The sequence below is a fragment of the Nuphar pumila genome, chromosome 9 (genome assembly GCF_984573655.1).
Source record: "Nuphar pumila chromosome 9, dmNupPumi1.hap1.1, whole genome shotgun sequence".
NCBI lineage: Eukaryota > Viridiplantae > Streptophyta > Magnoliopsida > Nymphaeales > Nymphaeaceae > Nuphar > Nuphar pumila.
The window spans coordinates 13,323,309-13,346,871 of NC_143257.1; the positions used below are offsets into that span (position 1 = coordinate 13,323,309).

The following is a 23,563-nucleotide window of genomic DNA, read 5'->3' on the forward strand; positions in this document are numbered from 1 at the left end:
AAATACTCTTAGTCTGGAGTAATCTGAAGCTACAACATAAAGGTTTTTCAATCGGGGATATGTTTTCTAAAGAAGAAGATGACATTCTATTTATGAGATAAGTAATAGTTAAAGTTGCTTCAGCCCAAAACCCTTTAGGCATTTGACTTGCGATTAGCAAAGTCTGAGTGATCTCCATAATGTGACGATGTTTGCGTTCTGCAAGACCATTCTGTTAAGGGGTATTTGGGGAAAATCGTTGATGAATAATGTCGTATGAATTAAGATAGTTTTTAAATTCTCCAGACATAAATTATCCCCCTGAATCAGTGTGAAAAATGAAGATATTGTTTTGAAATTTGTTTGTGACCATTTTATGAAATATTTGAAAGTGAAAAAAAACTTCGGATTTATGTTTAAGAAAATAAATCCAAGTATGTCTAGAAAAATCATCAACAAAGATGACATAATATGCAAAACCACCTTTAGAAATAACGGGTGCGGGTCCCCAAACATCTGAATGTATTAACTCAAGGGGTTTTGTAGAGACAAATGTTCTACTAGAAAACGGTAATCTTTTCATTTTACCAAGAATGCAGTCTTTACAAGCAAAATTTTCAGATTTAAAAAATTTTCCTAAACTTGGAAAGAATTGGATTTTAGTCATATGAGGATGGCCAAATCTTTTGTGCCATAAGTATGTTTCCAATTTCTAAACATTTAAATAAAAAACATTCTTTGGTAGTTCCAAAAAATCCATGTAATATAGCCCTCCTTCTCTGTGGCCTTTCCCAATCAGCTTCCCTGACTGACGATCCTGTATCCAGCAACCATCAGAAGAGAAAAATATATTATATCCATAATAAAAAATTTGAGAAATAGATAAGAGATTTGTTAAAAGAGAATATTTATGTGTTTGGGTAGCAATGTGTAATTATGGAAAATTAGATTGGTTCTTTTTGTAAACTAATTTTAACTAATTCCTTTAAGAAGGGATTAGGGATGGATGAAAAAATAACGACGTTCTCTCTCTATCTCGATTTCCCTCTTTCTGCCTATGGGTCGGCTGGTTGCCAGATCTAGGTCTGGCGGCTAGGCCCTTTTCAGGCCTGATTCAACATGGTATCAAAGCTGGACCCTTATCTGGGATTCCACTGGTGATCGGTGATGCTGAAGATGATCGTGGCATGTGGATTCTACTGCTGATCGGTGATGCTAAAGATGATTGTGGCGTGTGGATCGTGGAGAAGATCAGATCTAGTGGAAATCTGATGCAAAAAGTTGTGGAATTAGATCGAGTGGAGATCTGATCTGTCGAAGGTTGTGAAGAATCAGATCAAGCAGAGATCTGATTTGTTGAAGGTCAATTTTTTTTTTGTCGTGGCAGATTCAGATTAGGAATTGGAATCAGCCCTTGCGTGGAAACTGCTTGTGGATTAACGTGGTGGAGTCAAACTATATATCAGATCTGACTTAAGGTCACGTCAGATCTGACGTGATTTTTTTTTCTTTTCGCCGGTCGCAGATCAGATCTGGGTTGGTCTATTTTTTTTTGTGAAGACTGTGATAAGATAAGACCATGATCTTCTCTAGGGGGGTTGTATACGTGCAGGTCTTGTCTGGTGGCTCGCTGAGTCTCAATCAATATGGCTGATTTGCAGTCTAAAGACAATGATCTGAAAAGGGAGCTTCTTGGAGAATATAAGGCCTTTGCAAACTCTTTTTCTTATGGGTCTTCTGTCAAGCTAGATGACTCCAACTATGCCAGGTGGTCCCGGACTTTTATGATGTCCGTTTCAGGTCATCGAAAAAAACATATTCTATTAGAACAAGAACCAGCTGATAAATCAGGAAAATACAACACATGGGATGAAGATAACGATATCGTTATGTCTTGAATTATGAACAGTGTATTGCCTCATATAGCTGATGGTCTTATTTACTATACCAATCTTCGAGATACGTACTCCCACATGACCTATGTTAACTACATCTTGCAAGTTGAGCAGGAGATTTATCAACTGCAGCAAGGAGATCAAACGTTGTCTCAATATTATGCATCTGTAAAATCTGCTTTTGAAAGGTTGAATGCACACAGGCCTCTATGTTGTACCAATCAAAAGTCCCATCAGGAGCAAACCATGGTTGCAAGATTTCTCACTGGGCTATCATCTGAATTTTTTGTTGCCAAGGTTCAGATGTTGACTGGATCTGATGTCTCGACTCTTGCCGAGGCTTACAACCGCCTGAGCAGACCAGCTATCACTCTTCCATAGACACAGTCTGATTCACAAGCATCTGCTCTTGTAGTCACCCCGTGTCGTGGAAGAGGAAATTTCCTAAATTCTCGTGGAAGAGGTCGAGGCAGAGACATAGGAGGAAGAGGTAGACTTCAGTGTACCTTCCGTGGAAAATTGGGACATCTTAAAGATAGGTGTTGGGACAAAAATGGTCGACCCCCTTCTCAGACATCAAACATGACCAAGGCTCAAGTTGCAAAGCTTGACACGAATCCTCCAATGATTCAGTCACTCTTAGTCGTGCAGAGTACGAAGAATTGATGTCTCACCGCCCGTCTAGATCGGGTATAGTTACTCCCATTGTTGATGTTGCTTGCTCCGTAGGTGATGAATTAAATTACCAAAGTAGAAGATGGATTATTGATTTAGGTGCCTCTAGGCACCTATGTGGGACGTCTAAGAATTTTTCTAAGTTAGATCCCATGTGTGAACATCATAATGTTGTCCTGGCCGATGGGAGCTCATCACCCATTGTGGGTCAAGGAAATGTTTCCATTTCTCCGTTACTTCAGTTGACAGATGTGCTCCATGCTCCTTTCCTCAAAATTTATTATCAGTTAGCCGTATTGCAAAGGAGCACAATTGTAGAGTGATCTTTGATCCTTTGTGTTGCATGTTTTAGGATTTGCTGATGGGGAAGAAGATTGGTGGAGGCTATGAAGAAGGAGGTGTCTACTATCTACATCAACTACTTGGAGCCGTGCACATCGTGTCTGAGTCATCCTCCAGTTCTTATCAATGACATCTTCGTCTTGGTCATGTCCCGTTGCCAGAACTTCATCGACTTCTTCCTCAGATTCCACCTTCTGCCTCATTCCAGTGTGAAGCCTGCCAATTGGGTAAACGCACATGAGTTCTTTTCCTTTCAGTTAGAGTCCATCGAGTCAAAGGTTGTTTGATCTTCTTCACGTTGATGTATGGGGACCTAGTAGAGTTTGCAGTAGGTCACAATGTCGTTGTTACTTAGTCATTGTCGATGATTTTTCCAGATTGTCATGGGTGTTTTTAATAAAAGACAGATCAAAAGTTCCTTCGATCCTTATGTCTCTCATTATTGAAATAAAAACTCAGTTTGATTCTCTTGTCAAGATTATTCGCACTCACAATGCTCTTGAGTTTAAAACCAATGAGTTACAATTGTTTTATAGACATCGTGACATTCGACCACAAACTACTTGTGCCCATACCTCCCAACAAAATGGGGTTAGCTGAAAGGAAGCATATACATCTTCTAGATGTTGCATGCATCCTTATGTTACAATCAAGCATGCCTCCATCATATTGGGGAGATGCCATTCTTACAACATGCTACCTTATTAATTGCATGCTGTCATCCTCATTGGGAGAACAAATTTCCTTGAAAATCCTATATCCCAATGCACCACTTTTCTCGATCTCTCCCAAGGTGTTTGGGTGTGCTTGCTTTGTTCATAAACTCGGGCCTCATCGACAGAAATTGTTTGCTTAAGCCATAAAGTGTCTTTGTGGGTTATCCAAGAAACCAAAGGGGTACCGATGTTATGATCATATTTCTCGTAGGGAGTATGTCAGTGCAGATGTATCCTTTTTTGAGTCTGTTCCTTTCTTTTCAAGTACCGCCTCCAGATTACAATGCGATCAGGGAGATGCTATGACTTTACCTATCCCACCTCTTCCCTTGGAGTCAATTCCTATAAGCGTTCCTACCTCACACACTCGAACGTGGTATCATGACCCTCCTGTGATATACTCTCATAGATCTCCTCTGGAATCAGAATCTCTACTACCTGCTTCCTCAAAAGTAAGTCCTCCTGCCACGATTGAAGTCTCTATTGTGGATGATGACTTGCTCATCGCTCTCAGGAAAGGTAAAAGGCAATGCACTTTATATCCCATTTCTAAGTTTGTTACATACGCAAGACTTGGGAGTCACATGAAGAAGTTCATCATAGCTCTATCTGCTGCATCTGTCCCACTTAATCACCGTCAGACAATATTAGACCTCAAATAGAAAGTAGCTATGCAAGAAGAGATGGATGCCTTAGTTTCACGAAATACCTGGGAGTTGGTTACTCCTCCTGTCGATGCTGATATTGTCGGGTGTAAGTGGGTCTACACCATTAAATACAATTCAGATGGCTCAATTGAATGTTACAAAGCCAGGTTGGTGGCAAAAGGGTACACACAGACATACGGGGTAGACTTCTTTGAAATGTTTGCTCCAGTGGCTCGCCTTGGCACTATTCGGATTGTCATATCAGTGGTTGTACATAATGAATGGAGTTTATGCCAGTTGGATGTGAAAAATGTCTTTTTTATGGTGATTTGATTGAGACTGTGTATATGCAGCAACCTTCGGGGTTCGAGGTTCAGGGGGAGTGTTACCAGATGTGCAAGTTAAAGAAGGCAATATATGGTCTACAGCAAAGTCCACGTGCGTGGTTTCAGAAGCTGTATGAGAGTATGTCTGCATTTGGCTTCAACAGGTCAGCATCAGATCACACATTGTTTGTTAAGAAAACTCCCACGGGTGTTGCGGTTATGGTTGTGTACGTGGATGATATTATACTCACAGGAAGCAATACAAAGGATATCTTAGATACCAAAGCTCATCTTCAGAAGCACTTTGTTACCAAAGATCTTGGTCCTCTTAGATATTTCTTGGATATAGAGGTGGCTCGAAACAGTGAGGGGTTGGTTCTATCACAGAGGAAATATGTACTTGATTTGTTGCAGGAAACAGGAATGTTAGGAGCCAAACCTGCTAATATTCCAATGGATCCTAAACTTCACATGTTTGATGAACAAGCAGAACCTGTTGACAATAGAAGTTTTAGGTCTCTAGTTGGTAAACTTCTGTATGTTACAGTGACAAGACTAGATATTTCCTTAGCTGTGAGCAAGATAAGCCAGTTCATGGATAAACCAACCCAAGTGCATTGGCAGGCGACAATGATGATTCTTAGGTATTTGAAATCTTCTCCTGGAAATTGACTACTATACAAACCAAGCTTCTCTCTCGATATAGTTGCCTATTCTGATGCTGACTATGCTGGAGACATTAATGATAGAAAGTCCACTACGGGGTTCTGTGTGTTTATAGGTAAATTTAATTACCTAGAGAAGTAAAAAGCAGACCATAGTAGCCCGATCTAGTGTTGAGTCTGAATATAGAGCCATGGCTCAAACTGCAGCTGAAATGATATGGGTGAGATAAGTTCCTAGAGATCTACAGGTAAAGACCTCAATGCCAATGGTGATGAGATATGATAACAGAGCAACCACCTATATTGCTAACAATCCGGTGTTTCATGAGAGGATGAAACACATTGAAGTTGATTGTCACTACATACGAGATCTAGTGCAGACATGACAAATCTCTACTCGTCATGTTGCTTCAGAGGATCAAGCTGCGGATGTGTTTACTAAACCTCTTGCTAGTGCGGGCTTTCTTCGATGTTGTGACAAGCTGAACATGATAGATATATATGCTCCAGCTTAAGGGGGAGTGTTAAAAGAGAATATTTATGTGTTTGGGTAGCAATGTGTAATTATGAAAAATTAGATTGGCTTTTTTTGTAAACTAATTTTAACTAATCCCTTTAAGAAGGGATTAGGGATGGATGAAAAAATAACGACATTCTCTTTCTCTCGATTTCCCTCTTTCTGCCTGTGGGTCGGTTGGTCGTTGGATCTAGGTCTGGCGGCCAGGCCCCTTTCAGGCCTGATTCAACAAGATTTAAATTTATTTTTGGGATATATTTAACTTCTGAAATACAAAAAGTTTTGCTTATTTCAAAACATCCAACTCCTTTGATTTCAAGAGATGTTTCATCTGCTGTAAAGACTTTTGAAATATTTGAGTTATTTTTAAGACATTCGGATAAACATTTATAATTTGGGGTCATATGAAATGAGGCACCGGAATCTAAAAGCCAAGGAAAGTTACCTGGACTGGATACAGATGCGACTGCTGCTCCAGTTGAGGCTTCAGCGGAAGAGGATACCCCTTGGAAAAGGGGCTGAAGAATCTTCATAGGTTGAGCCATAGAAACGGGTGCATCTTGATCTTTTGGCTCGGCTTCAACTGATGCAACCTTCTTTTCATCTCTTTTCTTTAACTTTAGACATTGAGGCCTATAGTGTCCCGGTTCATGACAGTGGTGACAAATAACTTTTCTTTTGTCAAACTCGTTATTCTGCCTCCCAAAATGAGGTGACCTATAAGTGTGAGTATGATTTCCAGGCCTAGATACAGCTAGAACAATATCATTATCAACTTTAGAGGAACTTTTTCGGAGACGATTTTCCTCCATGGTTAATTCTTCAATAGTTTCTACAATAGAAGAAACTTTTCTTCGGTGAAGGAGGGCCGATTTGGTGGACTCAAATTCCGGCCTTAACCTAATTATAAACTGGTAAAAATGTTCAACATCAAGTTGCTTTTGGCGAAGCTCGATGTCTTCGGCATAATGCCATTTTGGTTGCAAAAGAGATAGTTCTTCCCATAGTTCTGACAGCCCATTGTAATATTCGCGAATTGATTTATCTCCTTGGGTCTTCATTCGAACCTTCTCTTGAAGAGTGCACACATGTACAATATCTTTAAGGGAATACATATTTTTAAGATATTCCCATACCTTATCGGTATGTTCAAACTTGGCAAGACTGAAACATTTTTTAATGTCAACACTATTATTTTCACATGTCCCATTCTCCACTCTTTCCACTTTTTTTCATAGGAGGCTAGAGCCTTGATTTTCTCCTCTTCTAATAATGTGACCTCTTTATCTCCCTCTTTTTTAGTAAGGGATAGTTTAGGTTCCGAATCAGAACTATCCACAATCCCCCATAAGCCTTTACCCCATATTTGGTGTTTCATGATTGAAGCCCATGTTACATAATTTGTGTCGCTTAATTTCATAGGGATGATGGTGACTTTATCATTGTCATCCATCGTTTACAAGAAGAGAAAAGGAAAAAATAGAAGAAAAGAAATGAAAAAAAATGTGAGAAGGGAAAGATATACAATACAAAAGATGTTGAAGCCCTTCAAATGGTGCGTTTTGCAGCCAATAATGAAGTGATAAAACACTTATGTCCAAGTGACAAAACACTTTGCAAGAACAAGGTGATAACACACCTTTTGCACAAGGGGCACGAAAACTGAGGCAGCCTTTCTCCAAGATCTAATAATCCTGCAGCTTTGATACCATGTAATGAGATGATGATCTTCCACAAATGCACCTGGATCACTCAAAAGGAAGTGTCTAAAAGACACTTTAAGCAAAGCCCATAAAAGGGTAAAAATGGAAAAACACATAAATAACACACTTTTATTTATGTAAGAAAATGCTTAAAAAGCATTACAAGAAGTGGTTTTACAACGGGGCTGTACCCCTATTTATACAAGAGCATTGGGGAGAGCTCATAAGGAGCTTTCTCTTCTAGTCGTAGGACTAGTCCAACGGCTAGAAATCTAGCCGTTGGACTAGTTCCAACCACTAGATTGCTTTGGAACTTGATCAAAGCTCATTATCTAGTTCTAAGTGAACTAGATAATGTAAATAACATAAAAAATAAAAAGAATAAAAATAAAAATAGAAAAATATATATACAATATAATAATAATAATATATCATATTATTATTATTATATTATGTATATGTTACATTTTAACAGATAGAATGAGAAACTATATCACATAGGTGCGGGTGCGGATGTGGGTGCGGATGCGACACTTTAAAAAAACTTGGGTGCGGGGGTGCGGGGGTGCGGGGGTGCGGGGGTGCGGGGAGTATATATATATATATATAATTTTTTTAACAATTTTAAGTTAATTCTATGTGTATTTGTGTGCATTTATATATTTATAATTTTATACATATAATATAGATAAAAATGGACTTGATTAGGGTTAACTGAATCTACTTTTGGATAGAAATGGACCTCAGTGTGTTTGACTTCATCTAACACAAAGGAAGTTGTGTCTAAGTGTCGCACCCGCCTGGGTGCAGGTGTGACGCAGGTGCGGTGCCCTGTTAGAAGAGTCCATGTGACATAGATGAGAAACAATAATAGAATAAATGGCTAAATAGAGTGAAAAATCTAGGTCAAGCAACCAAGTCTATGTTCCAAATATCAGATCTTAAAGGACCTTTTGACCCCAATATAGATCTCAACCATAAGTTTTCTGATTCTAAAGGGCGTTTCAAGTTTCAACACCAATATAGATCTGGAGCGGGAAATGAAACAAGAAGCAGAAGCGAGATATTTTAAAATTTATAATAAACGGGAAACGTGAAATCAATTTAAAAGCAATAGGAATATGTGATTGAGTGCGAAGGAAAATACAAATCAAAGGAGATGGGAATAAAAACTAAAATAAAAATGACTTCTTAAATTTTGTGATTTTGTAGTATAAGAACTAAATTCTTCTCAAGATCTAAAAATGTTGGTTGCCAATTTAAAGAAAGTATATGAGAAGTGTGTGGGAAGCGTGAAAGGAAGCACATGAAAAACATGAAAAGAAGCATGAGAGAAGCACATAGGAATCATGTAGGGAAACAAGAAGGAACTTGTAGGAAGCATGGGAGAAGCTAGGAGAATCATGATTCTTATCAAGTTTCGGAAGTGTAGAGTTTTGCGCTTCTGAAGCAAGTTTCTGGGAAGTGCACTTCTGTAACTCTGATCTGGACTAAGTATATGGTTTTCAGCAATATACAAAGCTCATAACTGATTTAAACAATTTGATTTATATGTTTTTTAGCAATATAAACAGATCTTGAAACCAGATCTAACTTATATGTCATTGGCAATATTAATATATCCTAGACTTGATTAGGTTTTACCCTAAACAAGAAAAGGAAGCATTACAGCCGAAGCCTTACACAATTATTAAAAAAATTATCAGATATCAGGGATTATCATGAGACTTGCCACCATATTTCTGAAGGAAATTACTTTTTCCCTTAATGGACTCCTTGTTTTCTGCCTTTTTCTCTACTCCTTTCCTTTTCTGTGATAATCCATTGTGAACTAGAGTTTATATTTCTTTATGATCCACGTAAGAAGGTAATGTCATCCCATATACATCAGGGTGAATGTTCCTACACAATGTAAATTCCATCATTTGTTTCCTCATTTTTGCAGGAAAACAGGAAAGGATAATCTCTTTAGGTGTGCATATGTCCTTCCCGATGGTGTCACACATCTTAAAGGCTTTGTCAAAGATGCTAAAGAAGCACAGAGATACCTGACCTTAGCAGATGATACACTAGCAGGTCTAACCCAACAAGATATGATGGAATCAGAACTTCAGGAACACGGAGGATCATCTGAAGATAGGAGAAGAATCGACTTGACAAAAAACGAAGTATTGATTCCTGCTTAGCCATCTTTGCTAGTATCTGAGGGTTGAGTACTCCCTGACTTGTAAATGCACCATGCAGGAAATTGTCCTGACTAATGAGCGGTTCCTTGTCCCTGAGATGCTCTTCCATCCTGCTGATTTGGGTTTGTATCTTTTCAATTCATTGAGAAAACATTCCCCACCCATTCCCTCTCCATTTTTCTTTTCTCAAATTGCAATCGTGCAGAATGTTTCATCTTTAATTTTGTCAGAGATTTTGGCAGTTTCACAGACTGCTGCCTGCATGATCGATGGTCATGGACTTGGTTCAATTTTTTATGACTTTGACGTGGTATTTCTTTACAAGGTATGAATGAGGCTGGACTTGCACAATGCATTGTTCGAGCTATTCAATGTTGTCATCCATATCTCCATCCAGTGCTTTTTAATAGGTATATTCTCTAATATTCTTCCTAGCAGCAGTTTGCAAGTTGTAATTGTTCCATTCTAGTTGTTTCAAAGATTTCCTAATTTTCAAAATGTGCAGCATTATTTTGACGGGTGGAAGTGCACGGTTTCCTCGATTTGCTGAAAGACTGTAAGTGCTGCTTATTTCGTTATATGTTTTGAGGTGAAGAATATTTCAGTGCTCTCAGCAATCCTTTTTGTTTGCCTATAGAGAAAGAGAACTCCGACCACTTGTTTGTGATGATTACCAGGTCACTATAACAACACAAGAGGAGTATGTGATTTCCTTTTGTATCTCCAAGCATGTCTTGCTTTATAACTCCAAAGCCTGACTTCTCTCTTCTGCCTTTACAGACCGATTTTAGGTGTTTGGAGAGGGGGATCCCTTTTAGCATCTAGCCCAGATTTTGAAGCAATGTGTGTAACAAAATCGGAGTACGAGGAACTTGGATCTGCTCGCTGCCGCCGTCAGTTTTTGCATTGAGAAAATCATATGCCATTCTTTCCTCTTTCTGAAATGTGTCTGAAAATGTCATAGGTGATAGTGGATGGCTCTGAAGATGTGAATAGACATGCAATGCCTAAGTTTGTTGGTGCTTGAGTTGATCTCTAGTTGCAATGTTTTATATATATATATATATATATATATATATATATATATATATATATATATATATATATATATATAGAGAGAGAGAGAGAGAGAGAGAGAGAGAGAGAGAGAGAGAGAGAGAGAGAGAGAGAGAGAGAGAGAGAGAGACGTCATTGCCAAATAAACAAATCTTGGATATAATAGCAAATGATTGATGTTAGATGTCTAATGACAACCTACCTATCCAAGAAATTTCTAGATTGGACTATCAAAAGCTCCTATTACAAGATCTGCTTATGACTTCATGTGAATGGGGTATGCACTACTAGTGCCTACCATTGAACATGCTGTGGTTCCAACTACCTATAGCAAATTATCAACCAAGTGTTTAACTTTATAATTCTATTAATCAATATAATGTCTGAATTCTTCTTTTTATCAAAACCCCATCTTGCATCACTACAGGCCGATTTTATCTTTTTATTTTTGGAAAAAAAACTTGCAGGACCGAAAGATGTGATTAATAAATTTTTCATCACTGCAGCACAACTCACATCCACTAACCAAAGACCACCCTTTCTTTTGCACGATTTTAAAAGGGACTTTATCAGCGATATAGCTAGAACCGCAAGATGGTTTTTGATGGGAATGTAATATAAATTTTCAATTGCCATCAGTGATAAGCTAGAACCGCTAAATGATTTTTGATGGGAATGTAACATACTTTTTTAGAATAGGTAATGGTGACTTAAATAAATCAAACTCGTAACAACATTTGTAAAGTGTTTATTATGAGAGCTAGCCCCCGGTAATATATCTTCCTTTTCATTTGGCCACTCGAGAATTTATGCATTGAATACCCTAACGAAATTGTACATCACGTGGGGTTTTTTTATCCTTCAACCAGTCTCCCCAGCTTTTACATCCTAAGTTTGCCTTTGAAAAAATTCAAAAGCACACATAAAATTTTTGCAATAATAAAAAATGACACTGAAGATTTAAATATCTAAAAAACACACCTTAATATTTTCATGGTTAACTAAAACTGAAAATGACTGTATTGTCCTTGTAAAATGGCATGATTTTGAAAATGTCTCATAATTTGCCAAAATGTTTTTAATGTTCAAAATGTTTGATTTTTGACTTTTTTAAGACATTTTTATCTTTCACATAAGTGAACATGTTATGGGCATGCGATAGATATGTACACCATTTGAAGGTCACAACATTTCAATAAAAAGAAGATTCACATGAACATTTCAGAGACATGATGAAATTCACATAAATTATTAGTAGAGATAGCTAACTTAAATCTTAAAATCCAAATATAGGAGATTTACATATGAAATGTACATATTTTTTGAGATTTGCAAGCTTCATGCAAACCTTCTACAATCTATAAGTTTTAGCTTGATAGGTTTGCTCTATACATTCGCACAGATGTTATGTGAACCTCCTTTAACTAAAAACTCGCTTGAAGTCGGGATGTATATATGCAAATATACGTTTCACCTTCACAAATGAGTATTGTGAATGTCTCTAACTTCACATGTTTTCTGATTTGAGCTTGACAAGTTCACGCCATATATTTATGGATGTTTTCGTGCAAATACCATGTGAACCTCCTTTAACTAAAAACTCACATAAAGTTTGGATGTACGTCTCAAATGCATGTCTGATATTTGCAAATGTTCTTACCTTCACATGTCTTTTAATTCGAGCTCAGCAGGTTTGCGTCACACATTTGCAAACATCATGACCTTCACATAGATACCATGCGAACTTTCTTTAACTAAAAACTCACATAAAGTCTAATATATGTCTGCAAATGTGTTTGGCATTTGGAAATATGTGTTGCATATGTCCTTACCTTCACATATTTTTTATTCGAGCTTGGCAGGTTTGTATCATACATTTGAAGATGTGACAACATTTGCAGTCATCCTCCAGACATTCATGGCAAACCTCCTGTTATTTTGACATAATACTATTATTTTGTGAAATAATGGCATGATTCTGAAGTTATTTTTGCATATTCAATAGCCTATTTCATTTTTTTTAATTCAATTTCATGAGTTTCTTTTGCCCGCTTTTTTTCCCTCTTAGTTTGGTATGTCTCTATCCTCGAATTTGGTTGTTTATCTTTCATTTTTCTTGTATTATAAAGACAACAAGAAAATAATAACATGATTCTTAAGTTACTTTTGTATTTCAGTAGCTTATTTTATTTTATTTTTGTAATTCAATTTCATGCGATAATCCTTTACCCGCTCATTTACTTCTATCATTGAATTTGGTTGTCTAGGAAATTACTTCCATTATAAAGATAATGAGTGAAGAAAGTGTCATAGAGGAACCAACACCTACTGGTCAATCACGAAAACATGTAAGATATGTACATGCTATAAATAGGTCGTTTGAAATTGCTCCCTTGAATGTTGTTTTTTTTTTAAATACCCATTGGGTGATGGTTCATACTATGATATACGAAAAAAGCTTGGTATGTGGATAGATAGGGAACCTACTCCATAGCTAAGAGCATGAGAAACCCATGAAATTAAAAAAAAAATGCAGTATTAATAAGATAAGGTTGGGATTACTACGATTAAATAAGATGCAATGAAAATGGAGGCTTCTGTAAGAAAATTATTGCAAAAAAAAAAGTTATTGAGTTTATGTTTACATTCATGTCTCTCATCCAAGAAGCATCTAAAGAGGGAGATGTTAGCATGCAGTCACTAGGTAAGAAGTGAAAAGAGCCAATGACTTTTAATTCTTTGATACTTGCTAACCTATAAGCCCGATTGGAGAAAGAGGAGACATAGTGACTTACAGTGAGAGTGATGAGATGGAGAAGGAGAGGGGGAGGGTAGAGAGGGAAAAGAAACAACATCAACAAAGAGAGGATGCTAAAGATGAGGTGGAGGAGAGAGTCATGAAGGGAGAAAATCTGTCTCAAGCAAATTGTAAGATCCATAAAAAATTCAGTAATTTAGACAAGACTTTCAGTGTTCAATGTAAAAAAAATTCACTTCACCTGTCTAAATTGGTCTGTATATGTGTTGTATTTATGAAAGTACCTAAGTTCTGGATTTTCTTAGGTATTGTGACAATTATTATTCAGATTAAGAAAAAATAAATATAATAATAATAAAAATGGTAAGGAAGTTAATCAATTAGTCATCTAGAGAAAAATCATTATTTTGATATTCTATAAGTATTAACTAGATGAGTTGAGCGAAATATGGTTGATGAATACACATACTAAGTATTAAATAAATTAAGTAAGCTTGGGTTGGATTGAACCCAATTAGAGTTGGATCCAATTGGGGATCCAATATGAACATTTCCTAAGTAGGGATTTTTAAAATGAGAATTAAAGGAATAAATGTTTTCAAACAAAAAACTAAATATATTAAAATAATATGTATAAGGACTTAGTTAGCCTTAGTTGGAATGGAACAAACTAAGCCAACTAGGGGGTTGGGGGGTGCAATTTCGACTTGGGACCCTCCTTCGAAATTGTGTGAAGGGAAGTCTCCTCACATGGGATCCCAAGGAAGGATCTCCCATTTCCCCAAGGTAAGACATTTTTGGTAAAGAATGTGGTGAGGTCTTCTTGTAGCATGCTATATTCATGAAAAATAACACATGTTTTATAAAAAGAAGGTTAACATGGAAAAACTTTTTTGGAGTGGAGGGCTAGACTACAGTACAACCCTCTATCTCCGCTCTTGTGTGCTTAACCACACATCTCACATGGCCCTAAAAATCCTTATAAATACCTCTAAAAAAGGTAAGAAGAGTCATTCTTGGATTTTTGAGAATCCTTAGCTCTCTCTCTCTTCCCCCTCATCCACTGATTTTTCTGTGGAGGTTTTTGTGCTCTTTACCTTTTTTCACATAGGTGTAGTGTGGGGTACCTTAGAGGGACTCCATCCTATACGATTTTGTGGTAGAGAATCTTCTTTTGAGTTAAGTGATTTCATAGAATCCATTTTCAAAAAGTAAGTTAATATTACACTTGTATGGTATTTTGAATATGCCTTGCTTCTCTTCTTTCTATTCATACATGCATACATTCATGTAATGCATATGGGTGTGGACAAGGATCTTCATGGAAAAAACTCATGCATACACTTGCAAATGTTCTTTCTTTTATGATATTATTGTTATACCATCATTCTTAATTCAAAATCATGATCGAAAATGATATTCACTAATTTTAATAGTGTCTCATCATTTCGATTCACATCAATGGTTAGAAATCTTGTTCTTAATTTTTTAATGTTGTCTTATCATTATTAAACATATCAATGGTTAGAAACATTGTTCATAAATTTTTAATTATGTCTTATCATTTTTGAAGTACATAAATGGTTAAAAACCTTGTTCATAAATTTTTAATATTGCATTATCATTGTTAAAGCATATATCAATGGTTAGAAACACTGTTCATAAATTTTTAATGATGTCTTATCATTTTTGAAGCACATCAATGGTTAGAAACCTTGTTCATAAATGTTCAATGTTGTCTTATCATTGTTAAAGTATATCAATGGTTAGAAACAATGTTCATAAATTTCTAATGATGTCATATCATTTTTGAAGCATATCAATAAGTTAGAAATGTTCTTCATAGATTTTTTTTGATGTCTTATTATTTTTGAACCACATCAATAGTTAGAAATATTATTCATAAGATTTGTAATGAGGTCTTATCATTTTCAAACCATACCAATGATTGGAAATATAGTTCATTGGTTGTTTTCAATGTTGGGTTATATCTAGTCTTCAATGAACACACACACACACACACACACACACACACACACACATATATATATATATATATATATATATATATATATATATATATATATATATATATATATAATGTGTGTGTATATGTATTTGCATTCATGTAGTTCTGAAGGTATAGGATGTGATTATATACATACTAAAATAAGTGCATCTACAAACATACCATGAAAATTCACGCATTATGCCATAGAATAAATACATTATAAATGATGATGCATGTCTTGGGCAACAAAGCATGATACGGTGATGTACCTTATGAAAGGCACATATGAATAAATTATCCCATGAAATAGATATATAATGTTGTCATTATTAAGTAGCATAACTTGAGGATTACAAAATGAATAAAAAACATACATTATGACATAAATGAGATGCATTATAGATTTGAATAGCATGATGTAAAGATGTGTACTACAAATTTAATGCTTGTTTGATCTTGTCCTAAATACATTATGTTTTAGACAAGATGTAGTCTCCTATGGTTGTTTGAAAAGCATGATGCAATAATGCACATCATGCGATAAATTCAAACATGGGTATGCTATATGTTAAATATATCATGTTATGAGATGATGTATGTTCGTCATGTTGAATACTCCCTGAGTAAGGCATAAGGTTCAAGGAACTTCGTGAATATCATTGATTACATGTGTGGATTATTCTATCATGATTATTAATCTTGAAGTGCGAGAGGAAGTTCCACGCCTTGCACACTACATGCTTGCATCCACACTTAAAAATTGTTACTTTTGCCTTCACTGACAAGGTGCTCATTGTAACACCCCAATTTTTATAACCCGAAAATGGTGTTTTTTTTTAAATGTTTTTAAAAATCTTTAAAAGTTAATAGCAAAAAAACTCATCGGGTCTAAAAGTTGGCATGCTACTTCTCTTATTCATGCATAACCATACGATTGTGGGAACTTAAAATAAATAGATTTCATTTTGCATAAAATAAATCAATATCCATAATCATGTAAAATATTAATTAAGTTGTTCATTGCCATAAAAATCAAATAATAAATTAGAGTCTGAAAATCTTGTAAATACGAAGGAAAGGTAGACTCAGTTTTCGTCGCAACCATCCACCTTCGCATGTAAGCTATTCCTCATTACCTGAAAAATGTTAAACCATATAGGGTCAGACAAAACATGTCTTAGTAGAGTAAAATATAGTAAGCTTGTAAGACAAAAATTCAAAGCAGGAATTTCAATAGAAATTTCATACTTTAGCATTTGGAATTAACTGAAAGAATTACACAAGTAATCCTGCATGTTCAAAATTTATAAATTTAACAAGAGAGCATCAATTCATACATTCAAGAAATAAAATACATGAGCAGTTAATATGTATGACTTACCATAGGCAGAAGCCCTTCAATGCGTGCATGTATTCTTATCTTTAATTAAATTTTCTTTCTTAAATGCTGCATGCAATGCCTAACTAATGCACATACATTTTAAGTTATCACTTCTTAGTCTAGCTGATACGACACAGACTTATATTCCTATATTAGAACCATGGCTCATGACATATTTTACATAAGGGGTGACTTTAACTTGGCCAAGTTCATTCACCAGAACAGGGTGAGGGACATTAATACGAGAGTGATTCCCAACACCTTTTAACCTGATGCACAAGTTTTCCTCATGAGTACCTTATATCCTCTACACTGTAGTCTAATGTAGAAGTTTCTCCATAAAATCGTAGGAGGAGAGGAACAACTTTTTATGCTCGAATCATACTTGCCCCACGAAGTTTTGTACCACTTGCCACTCTCCCAACAAGTATCTTGAGTTTTAATGTCATATGATTACTTAATTGCATACTTATTTTTTTCATGCAACATCAAAACTTGAGACACTTTATGGGCCATGGATGCATTCATATAAAACATTGGAAAAATTCACTTAATCATACTTGTAACATAAACTTGAGCATATACGTAAATGAAAATCTTATTTATTTTCATACTTCAGCTAACACATATGCATGTATATGACCAATGCAATAAAGAATATTAATATGAGCATCCATCTCAGTGAAACATTCATATCATCATCATAACATAAGCATACTTACAGTCAACACATATTCAAAATTTAAAACATAATCTTACATTCATTGGACCCTTTGATCCTTGATCTTAATGTGTAGGCTTTATTAACTATTCAGGTTATAGGTATATTCATATAAGATTTTTTCATAGGATTAGACATGCATACTTATTCACATATTGCATGCGATTCAAAATAAAGAAATTTACACAAAAATATATGAACTATTCATAGGTCGACCCTCGGTACAAAGTTCGGTCTTGATTTACGAAACTAATAACTCTGTCAGACTATTATAGAGCTTACAAAAAAATTTATGTTCAGTGAATAGAACTGATATTTTCACATTATAAAGAAAATTTTGTTAGCTTTTCGTAGCCACAAACCGTTCATGAAAAATTCTCTGTATGAAGGAGTTATGAAAGTTTTACTGCAGATATGCCATATTCTGTTCCAATTGTCACAGGGTCATTCTCAGTCCATGAACAGAGCCCAAAATTTTATAGTAGATTCAAAATTTTGGTAGCTTTCCAATGCAATAAACCATTCATCAAAACTCCAATGGACAAGAGACATACAAATGTTTTACTGGTCAGAGGTTAGGCCCGAAACCTGAAATTTCGGATCTAAGCATTTAGGTTGGACCAAACCGAGTCACCCGAATCCGTACACCCATGATTTTTCTTGCATAATTTTAAAATAAAAACTATAATAAAATATATAGATAGATATGACATATTCTATCTAAGATAAATTATATTTTTTCTCAGCCTTTTGGCCAGAAAAATATGCCCATCTAGTATATGCTTTATTTTCTCAAGAATAATTTTGGAAAAATACATAATAAATTAACTAAAACATGTAATATACATGAAATAAAGATTTACAAAAATCTAAAAAAATCACAGTGTATCTACCTAATCATAATATATTAAAAACCATCAAATATTGTATGAATCTAACAATGAATTCCAGATTCTTTCTAAATTTACCGATTTCTTTTTAAAAAAACCCTGATATTGCCAAAATCATAATATCTTAAGATTTTGACCATAGAAATTTGCAAAAAAAATTGTAGAAGGTCTACAACAACATATCTTACCAATAAAAATAAATACTTACAAGAAAATCATAGCAAAATTCAAGTATTTGCAAATTTTATAGATTTTTTTTTGAGAAACTGGTTTTTTATGAAAAACCCGATTTTGAAGAAGGGTTTTCCTTTGAGAAAAACGTTCTTTCTCTATAGATCTTTAGATATGAATCAAACCCACAGTTAGAAGGGTCTGATCATGGTCTAAACTTATGAAAAAACATTGAAATTCAGGCCAAGAACTCCGTTCTTGCAAGAAAAGCATAAATCACCTACCTCTTATCGCAAAAACATCTTTCTTAAGATCCAAGAGTTCTTTTTGCATGATCAGACCAATCCGCACCTTCTGCCAGCTAGAAAAGGGCCTTAGACACCCTCTGAAATCATGTGAAGCCCTTTCTTGAACCCAAGAAAGAAGAAGAAAAGCCCTAAGGGGTATGAAAAAGAGAGAAAGAAAGAAGAGAAAACTAACCTTATTAATCCTCCTCATGAGAGCCTCTATTTATAGATGGGCTTCTGATATAAGAAGTTAATATTTATTAATTTATTTTATTAATAAAATAAAATAATAAATTATAAGATCTAATTCAATAAATTTCAAAATTACTTAAGCTATAAAAGAAAAGTAGAGACTTTTTATCCTGTCTTGGGCTCTACTCGTAAGGTAACCTTTCGGGGGGCTATAGACCCAAATACTCATCAAAATTAAATATTTAAATAATCTATTTGATAGCTCTCAAAACATAAATCATCATGGTAGTCTTAGATTTAATCATACGTACACGGATTGACAAGAAAATTTAGTCGATATAAAAAAAATGTTAATTTTCGACCTATAATTAGACATAAACTTCAATCAATGATAAAATGCTCAAATCAACACCAATTTGGGCATGTAAATAGTTGATTTTGATGCCCTTGAAATAAGAAATGTCAAGGTCAACTCCAATTTAATAGATGAGCCACTGATTGACCACATTTTTTGTAAAAAAAATAATAACATTTTTTTGGATCATCCAACTCTATGTGTCAAATCCAATGATATATGATTCAAGACATCCTGAGTTATATCTCAGATAATTTATCATTTAATTGATCTAAATGTTATGGATTATATTCAACTTAATTGGGTTTGATTTAAATATCATTAGTTAAATCCACTGGCTAATTCATATTTTTAAGCTTCTCTCTTATAAAAATTATTATTTATTTATTAGAAATACCCTAAAGAATCACATGTATGACTTTTGAAGTAAATTTCAAATCATAGATTTAATTTCAACAAAAATATAATTTATTATATTTTTTCAACCATAATTTAACACTCAATTAAGTCTTAATTTAGATTTGAATCAAACTCAAATCTAATTATAACATTTTAGACATATTTATTAAATTCAAATTCAAATTCAAATTCAAATTCCAAAATTCATAATCTAAAAATGTACAAATCATTTACTTTTTTGTTTAGTCCATATATTTTAACTTTTTCAATTATTCTTAAAATAATCTTCATAACTTGAGACAAAGGTTCATAATTAATCGAAAATCAAGAAAATCAAGAAAATCGAGAAAATCAAGAATTTACGATTATAGTCATGAATACACCAATAATTCATCATTTATTTATTTTAATTATCAAAGAGAAAACTCGGGTTTTACACTCATATAGGCTAAAGGCACTAGAACACGTGAATGAGTTATGTGCGAACAATGTCATGACATGAATAATACCCTGAGAGGTGTCAGGGCCACTAAGCGTTATTTGCCTTGTGAATTGAGAGGCATGCACTGCTAACCACCTTAAGAAAGAAAATAATAGCCCTGTAATCCATTCACACTGTGTTGGTCTACCTTATAGATGATGGAATGGTACAACCTCGAGTGACGATGTTGCATATAGATTTCACCTATATGTCATACCGACTTGAATTCAGAGGCAATGGCCTCCTTGGACCTCCTGTCACTCAAAATTAGGGAGAACGGGGTTATCCAAAAGTGGTATACCTAATATGTTGCAATAGTATAGATTGCAATCTAGTTAACCCTCACGGAGATCTCTCGGTCATGTACTGCTCACTTGTGATAGAAACCCGGTCTCTTGGCATACTAAATATTGTAGTATCCTCAACAGATACAATGAAGTCATCCTTCACGTACTCAAATGCGTAATCAAGAGAAACAAAGCTTATACTAACACTGGTGTTGTCTGACCTCAATGATTGTTATATTTATTGCTAGTTGATCTCATATTATAATATCTGTTGATAGCTATTTTCCTTTATGCATTCATCTTGCTTATACAACTGTTAAGTTGTGAGGCAATAATAGCATAATGTGATATCAATGATAGATGCTTTGGTATTGTTTATTATCTATATGATTGTAGTTTATCTTACCTATTCGAAAGAGTTTGACCCCATTTCATGGGGTGCAAGTGATGTTTGAGAAGCGGTGCGATGGTGCAATGTGGTGGCAAGACTGAAAACCATATTTCTATTTGTCTTGTCAATCTTTGCACTTTTGTGTATCTCAACTAGACTGAGATATTTGAATTTAATTTTGTAAACTTCTTGTTTAAGTTGTGAACAAAGGAGCAAACAATTGCGTATGACACTAATGTATGATGACAACGAATTAAGATCTGGTGCAATGTTATTGCACACATTAAGTGTGTTGCTGCACCTAATAACCCACCATCTGATGTTGGACTCTCTTTAGGACTTGATAACAGAAGTTTTCAAGATCCTTCCCTTCTTGTCTTAATCTGAGCATCTAGGCTCTCAGATTCACACACTTTCCTGTGTTCCCCATAGTCCCACCATAGACAGTTCCCGTTCAGGATAAGGGTTAAACCTGAATTATTTTTTCAAAAGGTCATGTGTTTTAAAAGCTATTCAGTCTCAGCAATGAGAAGCCCAAGATCAACCCATTTTCAAGCTTTAGGGAACCTCATTTTCTATCTTTTGCAAACCCTTCTCGGATTTATTGTGCAAAATTTGAAGGTTCCATCACGGTTTCTTCTTTCGAGGATTCCATTTTACCCGCTCAGGTTAATGGTCAAACCTGAACCCCATTCTTCCATGAGGTATTTTCCTCTTCAAGTTAAGGGTCAAGCCTGAACCACGTTCTTCCACGAGATATTTATCATCCCATCCAGGTTAAGGGCTAAGTCTGAGCCTCATTTCGATGAGGTGAATTTTTTTCTCCATTCTATTTTGCTCGTTCAGGTTAAGGGTTACACCTAAGCCTCCTCTATGAGGTATCTTTTGTCCCATCCAGGTCAAGGTTAAGCCTGAGCCTCATTCCGATGAGGTGAATTTTCTTCTCCATTCTTTTGTCCTCGTTCAGGTCAAGGGCTAAGCCTGAGCCTCATTCCGATGAGGTAAATTTTTTTTTATTCTCCATGTCATATCTACCATCATCACTATAGCAAATTCTTTCATACCCTGTCAGATTCTTTTAACTGGGGCACTTTTATAGTCCAAGTTTGGTGTGTTTTTCTTTGCCACTAAGCTCGGCTTTCAACCGGCTAAGTAGCAAAGATGGGCATCTGTAAACACCCTAAATTTTCTACCTTCATTCAGAAACCCTTTTCTTTGCCACTGGGGCTCACTCTCAGAAGCCTTCAGGGAACCAACTGGTCGACATCTGAGCCAGGGCTATTCGGAAATTGAATTATATATCAAATTCAAATATTTCATCCTACAATCAAGATTTACTCTCCATTTTTGGCTCAATTTCAATCATCATTTTTTGTCTTTGAACAGAAATGTTCAATTCTTTGTCTCTGCCAGTGGTCCAGGACTTCAAATCCCTTATCCAGAGTTTGCCTTTTGCATCTCATTTTATATCATTTTGCATCGTTTTTTATGTCATTTCATTGCATTGCATGTCATTGTATCTCATTTTCGAGATCCAACACTCATGTTTTTCAAAATATTCAATTCAAATTCGAGTTTTAAAACTTTTTTTTCAAAATCAATTTCAAAACTTGGGTTTTAAATCGATATTTGCCATCTGTTAACACCCAGGATCTTATATTTTCCTTAGAAAGCAATCTGGATTAATTTTAAACTCAATTTTAATTGATCTCAATTCTCAGATAAGACCCATCTAGGTGGTGTCGCTTCTGGATCTCTTCTTTTATCCATTTTTTTTAAATTTTAGAGTCCTAGTTGGATCAAGACTGTCTTTTCACCTTTTTAAGCCTTTTCCAAAATTTCATTCTTGTTTTAAACTATAAGTAATCCTACCCCTTGTCCATTCCTTTCATTTTGGCCAAAATCTCAGAGTCCCAATCGGACTAGGACTCTGTCCCAGAGTTTTATTCAGATTAAGACTCTATCCTGATTTCATCCTTATTCCTATTTTTCACTTATTTTCAAAAACTTTTTCATCTGACTTTCAAAAAGACAAAAATCTTACAGTTTCAGTCGAACTAGGACTCTATCAAAGAGTTTTAGTCAGACTAGAACTCTTTCCTTTATCTCTATTTTTACTTGTTTTCAACAAAATTTCTCAAAATCTTTTATTTTGGTCAAAATTCTAGAGTTTTAGTTGAACTAGGTCTCTATTTCAGAGTTTTAGTCAGATTAGGACTCTATCTTTTGTTGTTATTTTCACCTGTTTTCAAGGAAACCTTTCAAAATCTTTCAAAAGAAGTCAAAATTTTAGAGTTTTAGTCAGATCAGGACTCTGTTCTAGAGTTTCAGTTGGATTAGGACTCTAACCCTGACTTCATTTTTTATAAAATCTTTCAAAAACTTCTTTATTTATCTTTCAAACAATCAAATTTCAAATTTCAGGACTTTATTGTAGAGTTTCAAAATTTTAGGACTCTACCCCAGAGTTTCAATCGGTCCAGAATTCTACTATGATATCCTCTTTTTACTTTTATCTCATTTATTTTTTGA

The 23,563-nt window shown here is 35.0% G+C and overlaps 1 protein-coding gene across 2 annotated transcripts in view; it reads left to right on the forward strand.

The window, feature by feature from the left end:
- ARP6 (actin-related protein 6) overlaps window positions 1–10,670 on the forward strand; it is a 29,029-nt gene extending 18,359 nt beyond the window's left edge. The window contains exons 2-7 of one of the 2 annotated variants that reach the window (XM_090017576.1): window positions 9,411–9,633; window positions 9,710–9,773; window positions 9,977–10,061; window positions 10,157–10,207; window positions 10,289–10,351; window positions 10,432–10,670. In XM_090017576.1, coding sequence (XP_089873702.1) covers window positions 9,411–9,633; window positions 9,710–9,773; window positions 9,977–10,061; window positions 10,157–10,207; window positions 10,289–10,351; window positions 10,432–10,561 — 616 coding nt within the window. In that variant the 3' untranslated portion in view covers window positions 10,562–10,670. The remainder of the gene's footprint in view (window positions 1–9,410; window positions 9,634–9,709; window positions 9,774–9,976; window positions 10,062–10,156; window positions 10,208–10,288; window positions 10,352–10,431) is intronic. The other variant, XM_090017577.1, reaches the window with a different exon arrangement.
- Window positions 10,671–23,563: the final 12,893 nt, after the last annotated feature.